This window comes from Apium graveolens, chromosome 11 (assembly GCF_009905375.1).
Source record: "Apium graveolens cultivar Ventura chromosome 11, ASM990537v1, whole genome shotgun sequence".
Classification (NCBI taxonomy): Eukaryota; Viridiplantae; Streptophyta; class Magnoliopsida; order Apiales; family Apiaceae; genus Apium; species Apium graveolens.
Window position 1 is genome coordinate 164154532 of NC_133657.1, and position 13882 is coordinate 164168413.

The 13882-nt window shown below is 35.4% G+C and overlaps 1 protein-coding gene across 1 annotated transcript; it reads left to right on the plus strand.

Moving 5' to 3' along the window:
- The first annotated feature begins 1334 nt into the window (after positions 1-1334).
- On the plus strand, positions 1335-12263 carry LOC141696083 (kinesin-like protein KIN-7O). Its single transcript, XM_074500271.1, has 27 exons — positions 1335-1576; positions 1681-1770; positions 1843-1961; positions 2525-2638; positions 2738-2819; positions 3311-3378; positions 3459-3530; positions 3625-3770; positions 3859-3961; positions 4595-4675; positions 4857-4925; positions 5014-5073; positions 5149-5310; positions 5871-5927; positions 6138-6377; positions 6449-6514; positions 6657-6818; positions 6924-7028; positions 7793-7873; positions 7999-8148; positions 8994-9107; positions 9193-9279; positions 9370-9573; positions 9645-9833; positions 10868-11074; positions 11198-11287; positions 12060-12263. The coding sequence occupies exons 1-27, from the start codon at positions 1453-1455 to the stop codon at positions 12261-12263; spliced, it is 3246 nt and encodes a 1081-aa protein (XP_074356372.1). The 5' UTR covers positions 1335-1452.
- Positions 12264-13882: the final 1619 nt, after the last annotated feature.

Below are 13882 nucleotides of genomic sequence, written 5' to 3' on the forward strand. Positions count from 1 at the left end.
TGATTTCAAATGCTTGGTAATGATAAAAATGGATTTTAGAAAACCTATTTGCTTTTCCAACTCAAGGTTTTCCAAATGGATTCCTGATGGATTGGATTGAGACGTAAGAGGCTAATGGGACTAGTCCAGTCATGGTAAGAGACTAGTGGGACTAGTCCAATTTAAGGCTGAAATTATGCCGATTGGTACCTTAAAGACCGGAACGGAGGTCGATACGGGCTGATCACCCGTATATAATGAAATGGAAAGATAAAGTGATCCAATCAAGGGTTCTAAATGATTATTTAAAAAGGGAACTGAAATTTTTATTCAGTAAATTGATTTTTGGAAATGAAAATGGTTTATAATGCTTTGAAAAGAGTTGATTATGTTATTGTGGAGCTTAAAGCCCGAGAACCCTGATTCTTGAAATTGTTGATCATATGAATGATTCTATATCTTGAAATACTGTTGCTTTCCTCTATCGAAAGATTTATTTTGATCCTATAATGATTTGTGATGAATGTCGGCTTTCGTCCTGTTTCGAGCCTTGTTTCTTGAAAGCCCTACTATTCTTCAGATACCTTTCCTTATCCCAAAAAAAAAAATGGAAATCTGCCACCTAGATTAAGTAAAGTAGAATGCCCTAGTTTGTTCAAAGTATATTGAGATTTAATATTGTAGAATTGCTATATAGTTACTTGCTGAGTTTTATACTCATTTATTTTGTCTTAATCCAACCATGACAGTTAAGCAAGAAGATGGCCAGACTTAGGCGCACTGCTCGTAAGAGTGTACCTGGTGGTCCCTACCGTGTTGAGGGCTTCCGGTTGCCAGAGCAGGTAGTGGTTTGTATGAGTGAGCTCGCGCCTAGGAAGATGTGTATAAAGATACAATGAGTTATCTGTCGGTTCCCAGCCGGAATCGATACTGATTATTTAGTAATGTTTTTGGGTTTGTAAGTTATATTTTATCATTGATAGTTGTAATCTTGTCTCATACTTTATCCTGTTGATCCTGTTAGTAGTTAATCGGGGTTTATGAATATTTAATTATTAGATTAGAGGTGTGTGAGTCCTCATTTCCTAACCCCGAGATTGAGGGCGTCACAACAATATTTGGGAAGTAACCAAATTTTATACTGGATACGTGTTAAATACTTAAATATTTAAATTCTATTTAAATTTCAATATTTTACTGAGAATAAAATTTTAAAAACAATAAGTGGAGCCACAAGCCCACAATATAATATTACTTGAAATAAAATCGGGTAAAAAGGTAACCCTGGAGGCTGGAGCTCAGCGTTTCATGTAAGATTTCATTATTTATGGGTACAAAATAATTTGGTAAAGCAGCACAAGGCGGGAAAATTAGCAATTGTCCATTTCCCCCCTTTTCTTCCTCCGAATAAACGAGGGGTTTCAAAATTCAACTCCATTTCTCCACACAAATTCAATCAAAACCAATCTTAAAATGCAGAGAATTAACGTGTCCGTAAGAGCACGCCCACTCTCCTCTGAAGATGCTAAGTCAAGTCCATGGACTATCTCCGGCAACTCCATTTTCACCTCTAATAACTCTTCCAAGTTCGATTTCGGTAACATTCTCCTTCACTTTACTCGTTATTTTATACTTACACTTTAATTGTATGTATATGTGTGTGTATTTTGTGAATCTGATGCGGAGTTTGGTGGATTTTAGATAGGATTTTCGGAGAGGATACGAAGACTGTTGAGGTTTATGAGTCTCGAACTAAGGATATTGTTGCTGCCGCTGTCCGTGGTTTTAACGGTCTGTTATGTATCTTTTGTAGATTTCGAGCTTTCGGTTTTTATTGTGTTGAGTTGTTTTGTGGTTATGTAGGGACTGTGTTTGCGTATGGACAAACGAATAGTGGAAAGACGCATACCATGCGTGGTTCGGTTGCGGAGCCTGGAGTTATTCCGCTTGCGGTTCATCATGTTTTTAATATTATACAAGAGGTGAGGTTTTAATTACAATTTTAAAATTTCTTTTTGTTGATTTATTATGTCCATGTCAAAGAAATGCATTGGTGTTGTCGGTTCATTTGCGTATTGGTGACACGTACAGTTTATGCGTTGAAATTGTTTATATGTATTACTAATTTGTTTGTGGAAATCCTCAATTATGGTGAAGGGAGTAATAATTCCTTACTTCTTAATTCATACAAGTTTGCTTTCTGGGTAATGACAAGTTTTCATTTGTTGTAAGTAATGGTACTTGCTCATATCGAGCTGGAGTTTTTTTTTTCCTATTTTACAATTTATGATGTTACATAAATTAGAGAAGTGTTGTACCAATTAGTATATAGAGAGGGTCTATAATTAGGAATTCTTCTGTCTAATGTTCATCCAGTTCTATACTCTATAATAACAATCAGTGAACTGTAAATGTTAACCGAGACTATACTCTAAAATGAGCAAACTTCTTGAAGTAGATGGTGTATGTGTTGGAATCCTAGTTCAATTTTACCTTAATATATATGTTCATTTTTTCATGTGCATGTGATCTTATATCTATTTAGGTAATGGATCGGGAGTTTCTATTACGTATGTCATACATGGAGATTTACAATGAGGAGATCAATGATTTATTGGTTCCTGAGCATAGGAAACTACAAATTCATGAGAGTAATGAGGTAATTTATGCATATCCATCTCTGTTGGTGAATTAGTATTTGTCGTGAATTAGTATGTATAACATTGGTATAACTAGTTGCGGTTTATTCTACATGAAGCGAGGAATATTTGTGGCTGGTTTAAGAGAAGAAATTGTTGCCTCAGCAGAACAAGTCCTTGAACTTCTAGCTTTTGGAGAATGTAAGTACTTGGAACATCTCTCTCACTTGTTGGTGCGTTTTCTTTTGATGAGCTAGAAGTTAAAACTTAGAAGTCTGTACATAAAAGAGAAGACATAGTGTCTGAAAATATATCCAGAGTATTTTAAAGTTTTTATATGTTGTTATTAGTATTTATATGAGACATTTGGGTTCTTAAACTTTTTATACATTATATAAGTGTCAATATTAAAACATGAAAAATATTTTTTGGTACATTAGGGCAAGTTGAATTTGTATCAACTACTTTTTTATTTTGATAACTGAAAGAAGGTAATAATATTGCATATCTGTACTTGAAAAAATAGCAGATATACGGGATCTTATTCACGTGTTTTTATATGATGCAAGACTGCAAGTAAACAAATACTCACAATCACATCGTCTCGGTGTTGGTGTTACTTGTAAAATTTCATAGTATACTGACTTTACAATAAGTTTCTGATTTTTAAAAGTTTATTTAACATTTTGCAGCTCATCGTCATATTGGAGAAACAAATATGAATGTGTATAGTAGTCGATCTCATACAATTTTTCGAATGGTATGGTTAATATCCTTGGAAGTTCTAATATTACGGGGTTCAGTATCATGTATTTTTATTTGAATTTTCTGGTGGTATAGATAATTGAGAGCAAAGATGATAGTCAAGATGATGATACAGGGACCTGTGATGCAGTACGTGTATCTGTTCTGGTACGAGATCACCTCTAGCCTAATCTATGTCTCTGTTTACTCTGCCTAAACTCTTTAAGTTCATCACCTTGTTTTTTTAATGTTCATCAATTAGAATTTAGTGGATCTAGCTGGTTCAGAACGTGCTGCGAAGACTGGGGCTGAAGGTGTTCGCTTGAAAGAGGGTTCCCACATTAATAAAAGCCTGATGACTCTCGGTACTGTAATTAAAAAATTAAGTGAAGGTGCTGAAAGCCAGGGGTAGGTTTATGTGTCCACATCAAATACGTGTAGGTTTCACTTGGTGAAATTTCACTGATAATTTCACATCTCTGCTTATCTGATGCAGGAGTCACGTTCCCTATCGTGATAGCAAATTGACACGCATTTTGCAGCCTGCACTGGGTGGAAATGCAAACACTGCTATAATATGCAATATTACACTTGCACAGGTTGACACTTAATTTAGACGGTTGGATCTGATCTCAACTTTCTCTCGAATAGACGTGGTTATGAAATGCTCATATTATGGAATCTGATGGCTTGATTACCATAATTGGATTTTTATATTAATCGTTACATGTTTGTTTCTTACTTTCATCACTTCATTTTGTTAGTGTCTAATAAGGTTGATAGAGAACCTTTTTATGGCCATGTGCTGTTTTTTTGTCCCCTGTTGTGCGTGTTTAGTGTTTGTATGCGTATACATCAGGAAGTGGTTGTTGAAGCGTGTATATATTGGCTGTTGAAGCTGAATATGCAGATCTTTTGAAAATTGTGAAATGCAGTGCTTGTGCTAACTTGCTTTGATTCTGTTAGATTCCTGTAATATCTAAATATCCTGATGCCCAACATTATGTTTATTTTGCATATGTTGTTATTTTGAAGTGGTTCTCATGAATTTGAAAATATTTTCCTATGCCCAATTTTTTTAGATTTCTTGCCAGAAAATGAGATCTTGTCAGTATCTTACTCGAGTTTTCCTAGGTCCTCTAAAAGTTCTTTATGATACCTATCCACAGTTTTAATTAATTCAAGCTTTTTTCTTATACTTTCTCTTTACATTTTTATGACCTCATTTGCAGATTCATGCTGATGAGACCAAAAGTAGTCTCCAATTTGCAAGCCGAGCTTTGCGTGTCACAAATTGTGTTATAGTGAACGAGGTTCTGTTCTGATTAAAATATGCATTAATGCATGTAACATATAGTAATAATTTGATCACCTTATGATTTATTTCTAAAAGCCCATCTTGGTCTTTTTTGTATTATGCCCATCCGAAAGTACATCTTCTCTCCAATCACTTTCTTAGTTGAATTTTAATCCAGTTAACACATTCATGTCCAGATTCTGACAGATGCAGCGTTGTTAAAGCGACAAAAAAGAGAGATCGAGGAGCTTCGGGCCAAATTGCAGGTTGGGTATATCGACATAATTTATGTAATTTTGTCTAAACATAAATCTTGGTTTGGAAAAGAGCTAATTATCTTCTTTGTATTAAAAGGGATCTCACTCAGAACACTTTGAAGAGGAGATTCTTAATCTGCGCAACACCTTATTACAGGTTTGCTTATCTTGCTCTCTAGTTTACCATGAATGATTAAGTTTAAAAACATAAAACTCGCACATGTAATTGCAGACTGAGCTGGAGAGGGAGCGAATTGCCTTGGAGCTGGAGGAGGAAAAAAAAGCACAAGCAGAAAAGGAGAAGAGGTTGCTAGAGCAAGACAAAAAAATTAAGAACTTAAGCTCAATGGTGTTGTGTTCCAATAGGGATGATAACCCAGATCGTTACAAGAAGGTCTGCTTAATATGCATTCATTTTATTATTTTCACCTTTGGATTGCTATTGTACTTGCTACTATACTTGTATAAGTTTTACTATTTCACACATTTTAGAGTTGGGAAATGTTAAAGATACACTCAGTTTACATCAACGACTCTAATGTTTGAATGTCTTATAAACTGAATCATGGTGCATCAGGCATAAACCAATGACATTTTGTAGGATTACTTTTAGAAATGAATTGGATAACAGAAATCAGAGACATACGAGGCAAGGTGATATGTATGTCATATTCATTTTTTGTATGTTGTACTAGTGGTCTACTCCATACAAGTGCTTTACAACCTGACTTTGGCATGTTCTTGTATTCCCTTAGCCTCTTTACATTTCTCCCCATTTGAAAATCTAGTATATCTCGCCATCTCGGCATCGGATATACATATTTATAGTTAGCAGATTGTAATAATATTCAAACATTGCAAACACATAATAAAATCTACATTTATTATTGGATTTGGTTTTAACTACGATCCTCATGGTTAAGTGGTTCAAAACTTAAAGTTATACTGCTGCAGGAGAAGAGACGTGATACTTGGTGTCCTGGCAAATTTTCAAGGGAGACTGTAGGGGAGGTAATATCTTAATTTCTGCAACTCTATTTAACATTGTCAGACACGTAATGCTAATATTTTGATGGGAATTTATAAATATAGCATTGACTAGTAAGATTCATGATCAATTACTTACATAGAAGTGGCAGTAGAATTTAATTTTGTACAGTCAATAGTCTTCCTAGAAACCGTCTTGCTTTAGTGATAATCTGGCAGTCTTCTTTGTTTTAGCTGAACTCCTCTTCAGCCCTACAAAAGGATTCTGCTTCGAAACCAATGAGATCTGGACGCGACATGGGACCACTTCTACCTTTTGAAGAACTAGTAAATGAAGCTAGCACAGACGGTTCTTGCAAGGAAGAAAAAAATTGCAGTAATAAGACACAAGAAGACTGTGCTCTTCCTCAGCCACATGCCTTGCTGCATGTCACTAGTAGAAAAAAAGCAACCACAAAGAAGAAAACTTCTCTGGTATATTTTACTGGGCCTTTTCTAATTTCATTAAGAAACACATGCTCTAAAGTAATTTGTTGTTTTCACAGGAATGCACTGACTTGGAGCATATGCAAAAAGAATATGAAGATCTATTGTTACGATTTGAAACACAGGTTATATATTAATTCTTCTCTTGTTTTTTCCTTCTCCTTTTTCATTTTATGAAAAGTTTTGCCGATTATTATATTTTGTCAGTTCGTTAGAAAAAATATGGCAGATGAGATGAGATAATACCTAGTTACCTACTTGTTGCAGAAATCTACAAGTGATTTAAAAATTGCCTATTTGACAAGAAGGCTGGAAGAGGCTGGCCTTTATATGGACAATACTGCAAATGAATCTATATTTCATGCAAATAAAAATGAGATATTAGATGAGTCTGAAGCTATCCTCATGATTAAGCAACTTCAAGAAAAGGTTCACATCTTATTTTCCAAGGACATTCTTATTTCATTCTTTGGGGACCAAGCTAAACTGGTGTCTGCTGCTCATGTATGTGTATACTTGTGTTTTCTCTCGCAGATTAACATGCTGGAGATGGAAAAGTCCTCAAGTCAGCAAAATTTTGATTACATTGTTGAGTTAGTTACTGAGCAGCAGATCAGTGCAGATGTGAAATTTGAAGAGGTATCATAGTAGTTTATTTGTAGCATGTAATTCAGTAATTGTAAACTTGTCCAGTAATGACTATTGGTGTTAATTTGATTTGAAGTAAGAAGATAATATGAACCAAGTTACTGGATAGTCGTGCATTGTTGCTCTATCTAATTTATGATTTTAATCCAACCTCTCATGTCCCGATTTAGGGGTATATATAGACTGAAATATTGTCGTAAAGTCTGTTAATACCACTGATTTCACACCTTTACCCCCGTGTCAATTGTGTACTTTTTTCTATATGATGTGGCAATAAAATAAGTCTGTTATTGAAATTGTCTTCATATATTATCTTATGTCTTGTACTTAAACAAATAAAGATACCAATATATTATATAATATATATTATGATTATTTTATAGTTCTAGTAATACTCTAGAGTGCAATTTTCCGTTTCATTTGTCTTTTGGGAAGGAGGGGTGCTGGTTTTGGTTTAATTAATTGCAAAATAAATTGGGACATGTGGTCTCCCAAAATGTTTCCATGTATCTTACAGGAGGTACTGAAATATGACATTGACTATGTAGCAACTTAAATGGAATAACCTTAGCAGATGACTGACCTTTGATCCATCTCATAGTTGTTGAACTTCCTACTTCACCTTTTTTCTTCTCATTGTATAATCTCCTTTTGTTTCATGTGGGGTTTTCACCACTTGTCTTTTAATCATAAGCAAGCACGAAGGCCTAACAACTGTATCCATGGTGTGTACTGGTGTTTTTTCTTCTTTCTAGATCTCTGAAGAGCTTCAGAATGCAAAGGAGGAGGCCAAGGTGGCTCGTGAATCAGTAACTTCTGTGGAATCCTTCACTCGTGTATGTGCTGTATGCATTATCTACAGAGTTACTGAACATCATATAATCTGTTCAGTCCTGCCAGATTCTTACATAGTTTTTGGTTCAAGCTATGGAATCCTCATATACTTCCTTGCTTAATTTAGGACAAAGTTTCCGAGTATTATTCCAAGCCATCAAAGGAAGTACAAGAAATTGTAGATGAAATTCAAAATTCAAGAAATAGCATAGAGGCCATCTTCGCAGTTGTAAATGAACTTTTTAAAAGTTCCTCGGCCATGCTAACCTGTTTCGCTGTGAGTATTATTCAACCACCTCCACACAACTTATTAATATATTTTTGTTTTTGATTCTATAGTTGTATTTACTTTCTGATTTTAATAGAAACGTACTAAAATGTATTTATAGCGTTTTCTGAGTGCAGCATTCTATCATTCATAGGGCACACGCAAGATGTGTCATTGTATACTTTTAAAATGAATGATAGCAAACCAAGTTAACTCGTGCTGTGTAAATTTAAAGCCTGAAGTTGATGTATAAAGCAGTAATGAAGTGAGAGTTCAGGAACATTTGCAGGAGTTTGTCGCAACATCTTAGAGAATGAGAATCTGAGGATAAAAAAGCATGTTTAGTTGTTTACACATCAAACATGTATTCTTAGTTTTCTAATCATTAGATACAATTCAATTTCAAACCAGAGATTATGTTTCCTGATGAAATTCTAGAATTCAAGGGAATCTGACATTTTATACATTTAAATATATATACTACTAAATTTTGGTACTAATTATACGCGTGCGCACACACAGACACGTATATATACAATTACATATCAGAATTCAGAGGTATATATTAGCACACATCCATTCTTATCTTCTACTTAAAAAGCTAAAATATCCCCTAGATATAAGAATACATAAATCTGGATTTGAGGACTCACTGGGATTTGGAGATTTGGACACCTGCAAAAGAATATTTGCCTTATTATTTTTCGCTAATTTAGGATTTGCCATGTTAATGCTTCTAATGTATTTACAGGTATCAGTGGCTGTTTGGCGTTCACTTTTGTATTTACACCATTTCTATTAGATTTCTGGTCTCTTACACAAGTAAATCTAGTATTTTCATCCTTTTACTTTAGGATCTAAAGTGTCAAGCTTCCGAGGACAATTCTCTACTTAAAGCAATGGTCTGTGATCATACAAAATTATGGAGTTGCATGAAAAACAAAATTAGTGAACTCGAGAAGGAAAACGTGGGTATATTTTACATGTGATTATCCCTAGTTTTTTTTTTCCTATTAATATTCAGGAGTTTTTGATTTATTGATTGTTATGAAGATTCATCTGCATAATCAATCCATGGATCACCAAAAAAGGATAGAAGAGTTGAGCCTTGATGTCGAAAATTCAGTAAAAGCCTTTGACGTGAGTTACTACTGCATCTTTGTTTAGTCCATATTAATTATCTCTATTGATTCTCTTGTATTTTTTTTATATATATGACTTGTCTTGCAGGAGCTTTTAGAACAACGAGAATCTGAAAAATGTGGGTTGCTTTCCGAAATTCAAGCTCTCGAGAAGGACATGTTGTCTTTGTCATCTTCTTCATTGGCCAAGGAAAAAGAAATTATGCGGAAAGATTTTGAGAAAACAAAAGCAAAGTTGAAAGAGACAGAATCCAAACTTAGGAACACGATACAGGAGAAGACAAAATTGGAGGTTTCATTAGAAACTAATTTTTGTTGCATAGTTACAATATCCTCAACTACAAGGCAATATCTTGTTTGCAGGGTGAAAAGGCATGTGCTGAGAGAGAAATGAAGAAGTTACATGCGCAGAAGATTATTCTTGAGCGCGATATTAGTAAACAAGGTCAAATATCAGAGAGAAGGCGTGATTCGGCGGTCGACAGGAGGTCAAGTATTTTTGATCCCAAAAGAACAAAGGGGCTTTCCATTGCCTTTGACCAGAGTATGCAGGTATATATATATATCTTGCTTATTTTAAAATTACTAAGACTGCAGTTCTCCTGCATCATTTTCCAATTATTTATAATGTCACTGAAGCACACAATATATGCGGACATAATCCATTTATTCCTTGTTCAAGAAGTATCAGCACAGAGTAATAAAAGCATTCGTGTCCTCTTGTCTACCTTTAAACTCCTATTGCACACAATCAAGGATATTAATAAAGAATAGGGGACTATCCCCTATGAAGCATCAGCACAGAGTGATACAAGCAAATCACTTGCATTTATGTCCTTTTGGATTGCTTTACTCCCATTGCTCACAGAGATACATTTTTTCTTTATTAGGTTTTATGAAATTATTAATGCTTTCCCATTATATACTATTAAATAGTAGATTTTCTAGTTACGCCATCTGTTACTAACTAATTTGATTTATATTTCTGAAATACTATACTATCATTGTTTAAACTGAGACTAATGTGATATAAATGAAAATCTGATTATGTAAAACATCTTTAATTATAAAAAAGAAATTCTAATTTTGAAAGGTACAAGGTTAGTATAAGCTTATGTTATATTTTAGAATTGGTGTTACTTTACTGTACTATCTGTGAGCTCTGTTGCATTTATTTCGATGAAGCTGAAAACGCCTGCTTTATCTGCTCTAGATAGGCTTCATTTTTTATGTCTCAAATCATCTTTTACTAGTTCTATTTTTCAGATTGTTTTTTTCCGGAAAAGTACCCACAAGTCTGCATCGCTGACGCACAATCACTAATTGTTTTGAAAAAACCAGTCATCACAACCAGTATATATGTCATGCTCGACAGCTGTTATGCTTTGTTTCTGCTCTGTTATCCTAAGACTTGCCTGAACAAAAATACATGGTCGGATATGATTTCTTTATGCAGGGTTTTTAAATCCCTCCCTTAATCAATCCTCTGCCGGGTTGCAATTTCATCCGTTTCGTTACTACATTACTAATTCTGTTGGCACCTGGCCCTCAATACTCATTATATGTTTGTTCTTCTTGTAATTAAGGAGGATTACAAAAACCTGGAAGTTCTAGCTTTTGAAATGGAGACAACTATTGCTTCCCTGGAAGAAGAATTGGCTAGTGCACATGCAGAGAAGGAACAAGCCACATCTACAATTGAAAGTTTGGACATAGAAATGCAGAGTGTATCAGACAAACTAATGGTGTCAAACTCAGAACTTGTCGTATATAAGGAAGCAGTTTCAACTCTTGTAAGAATTTGTTTTCTCAAAATCTTGCTATGTTTACGCTCTAAACATTTTTCTTCCTTATATAAGGGTACATACTGACAGTGGAAACAAAATTGATATGCCAAATGGTTACTTTTGATCTAGATTTCAGATTTAGAAGAATCTAAATCTCACAATCAGAAACTCGAATGCTCTCTCAGGATGTTAGTTGAAGAAAAGGAAGAGTTAGCAACGGTATGTGTATTGACATGTTTTGAATTTATATTAATACACACTGTACTATCTTGGGAATGGGGGATAGCTGACTTTATACATGACTAAATAGAGATAAAGGCCCGTGAATCAATTCTTTTATGGAACCCTTCACTGAATTTTTGGCCTGTCCTTTTTCTACCATTTGTCGTCTCCTGAACTTTTAATACAACAATATACCTGATTCGTCATTCTAAGTAACAGATTAGGGATATGCACCCCACCAGCAATGGTTTTTTTAAAAAACTTTTTTCTCTCCGTTTCTATGAAATTCCTTTTTTTTTTCAATTTGAGTTAGCACTGGTTTTGTATAGTGTGCAAACTGTTGTTATAATTGTTAGTACTGCTCCAGTATTCAAAGAAGTGATCGGATTAAGGACTATACACTTCAGTATAGAATTTATAATGTAATATATATGACACCTTTACAGCATAGGACAGTGATAGAATATATGATTGGCCGTTCTTCCCTCTTACCTTTTATTATTTCCTTCTGATTTTACTCGTTCCATTCTCTTCACCCCAACCAAACACAACAAGAAAATCATATTACTTCATGTCCTTTTGTATGAAAGCATAGGGGACTGTTCTTTTTTTCCCCGCACTCTTTATAATTTTCTTTTGAATTGTGATCCAAGTATATGTGCTCTATAATATATCATAATGAAGTGGCTTAGATGGTAAAAGCTGTCAAACTCGAAAAAAAGATCAATGTTGCAATATGTATTCAATCTATCTGGCACATTTATTTCAGCAACTTACGGAAGCCCTTTTGGCAATGGAAGAGGTAAAGGCAATAAGGTCTTCTGTTGAGAAAGCTTCGATTCAATCCATTAAGGAAGCATCTGAGTCTCAAAATGCCAAGATTTCATTGTTATCTAGTGAAGTATCACAGGTAATAATGTGTATTTCCTTGTATTTTGTAAGAATACAAGCATTTCATTACCTAAACAACTAATTTGTGGATTCTCGAAGATAATTATCTGTTCTATTTTTTATATATGATGTAGTCATACACATAGGGGCTGGAGGGTAATGACATCTGAGATAGAATACTAGCACTCAATAAAATCAAATAGCAGATTTAATTTTATAAAAAAAAACACAGTAAGGTGTGCACTCCAATGTGCCAAACTCTCGGTCTTACAAGGATTTATAACAAACTACGATGAACAAGGATAGTAAACAGATAACATGAGCGTTCGAGAGGCTCAGACTCTCCCAATAACTAAATAAAGCCAAACATTCGATAACCCAAAATTGCCAGCCTCCTGTCCCTTTTGTTCCTCTTCTTCTGTTCTGTTTTTACTCTTTTACCCTTGCTCGCTGCTTTGACCCATTTGTCCTTCTCTGTTAGTTGTTCTTCCTCTTTTGCCCCTGCTGTTACGTCTTGTATACACGTGGACAATTGGGTGTGTTACATTACCCCTCTCCCAGAGACTCACCTTGTCCTCAAGGTGAAATTCTGGGAACCTCTGAGTGATTAACTCGCTATCCTCCCATGTTGCTTCAACTGCAGGAAGTCCGTGCCACTGAATCAGCACTTCTTTCTTCACATCAGTCCCTTGTCCTTGACCCTCTCTAATCCCCAAGAGCAATTCTGGTTCCATTATAAACTCCAAATCAAGTGATAATTGTGGGGGAATCATTGTCGTCACAGCAGCAGCGCCAACATGCCTTTTGAGCTGTGACACGTGAAAAACAGGATGGAGTCTGCTAGTAGAGGACAACTGTAGTTCATAAGCCACCTTGCCAATTTTCTTAATAATCGAATACGGCCCAAAGAATCTGGGAGATACTTTCTCATTTGGGCGTGTGGCCAAAGTACGTTGACGGTATGGCTGGAGCTTTAGATAGACATTATCCCCCACCTCAAAGGTCTCATCTCTTTGATGAATATCAGCCATTTGTTTCATCCGCTGTTGTGCTTTAATCAAATTGTAGCGGAGTTCATCGAGGGTTGCATCCCTTTCCTGGAGCCATTCATCCAAGCTATCCACCTGTGTTTGTCCACGACTGCCTCTAGTTATATGCGGAGGTTCCCTCCCATACAAGACTTGGAATGGACTCATTTTTGTGGATGTATGGGGTGCAGTATTATAAGAAAATTCTGCCCAATGAAGCCAGTGTGCCCATGTCTTGGGTTTCCCAGCTACAAAACATCGCAAGAAGGTCTCGACCCACTTATTAACAATTTCTGATTGCCCATCCGTTTGCGGGTGATACGCCGTACTTCGTTTTAGCTCCGTTCCTTGTAACCTGAATAACTCACACCAAAAATGGCTCAAGAAAATTTTGTCCCTATCTGACACAATCGACTTTGGGAACCCATGGAGTTTAACTACCTGTTATATATATTTCAGCTACTGACGTGGCAGTGAACGGATGACGAATAAAGTGCCCATACTTAGATAGTCTATCTACTACAACAAGGATTACGTTAAATCCCTTCGAAACTGGCAAGCCCTCTATAAAGTCCATTGTTACATCCTGCCACACCTGTTCTGGTAGAGGTAAGGGTTGCAATAACCCGGAAGGTGAACGCTGGGACTGTTTGTTTTGTTCGCAGACTTGACA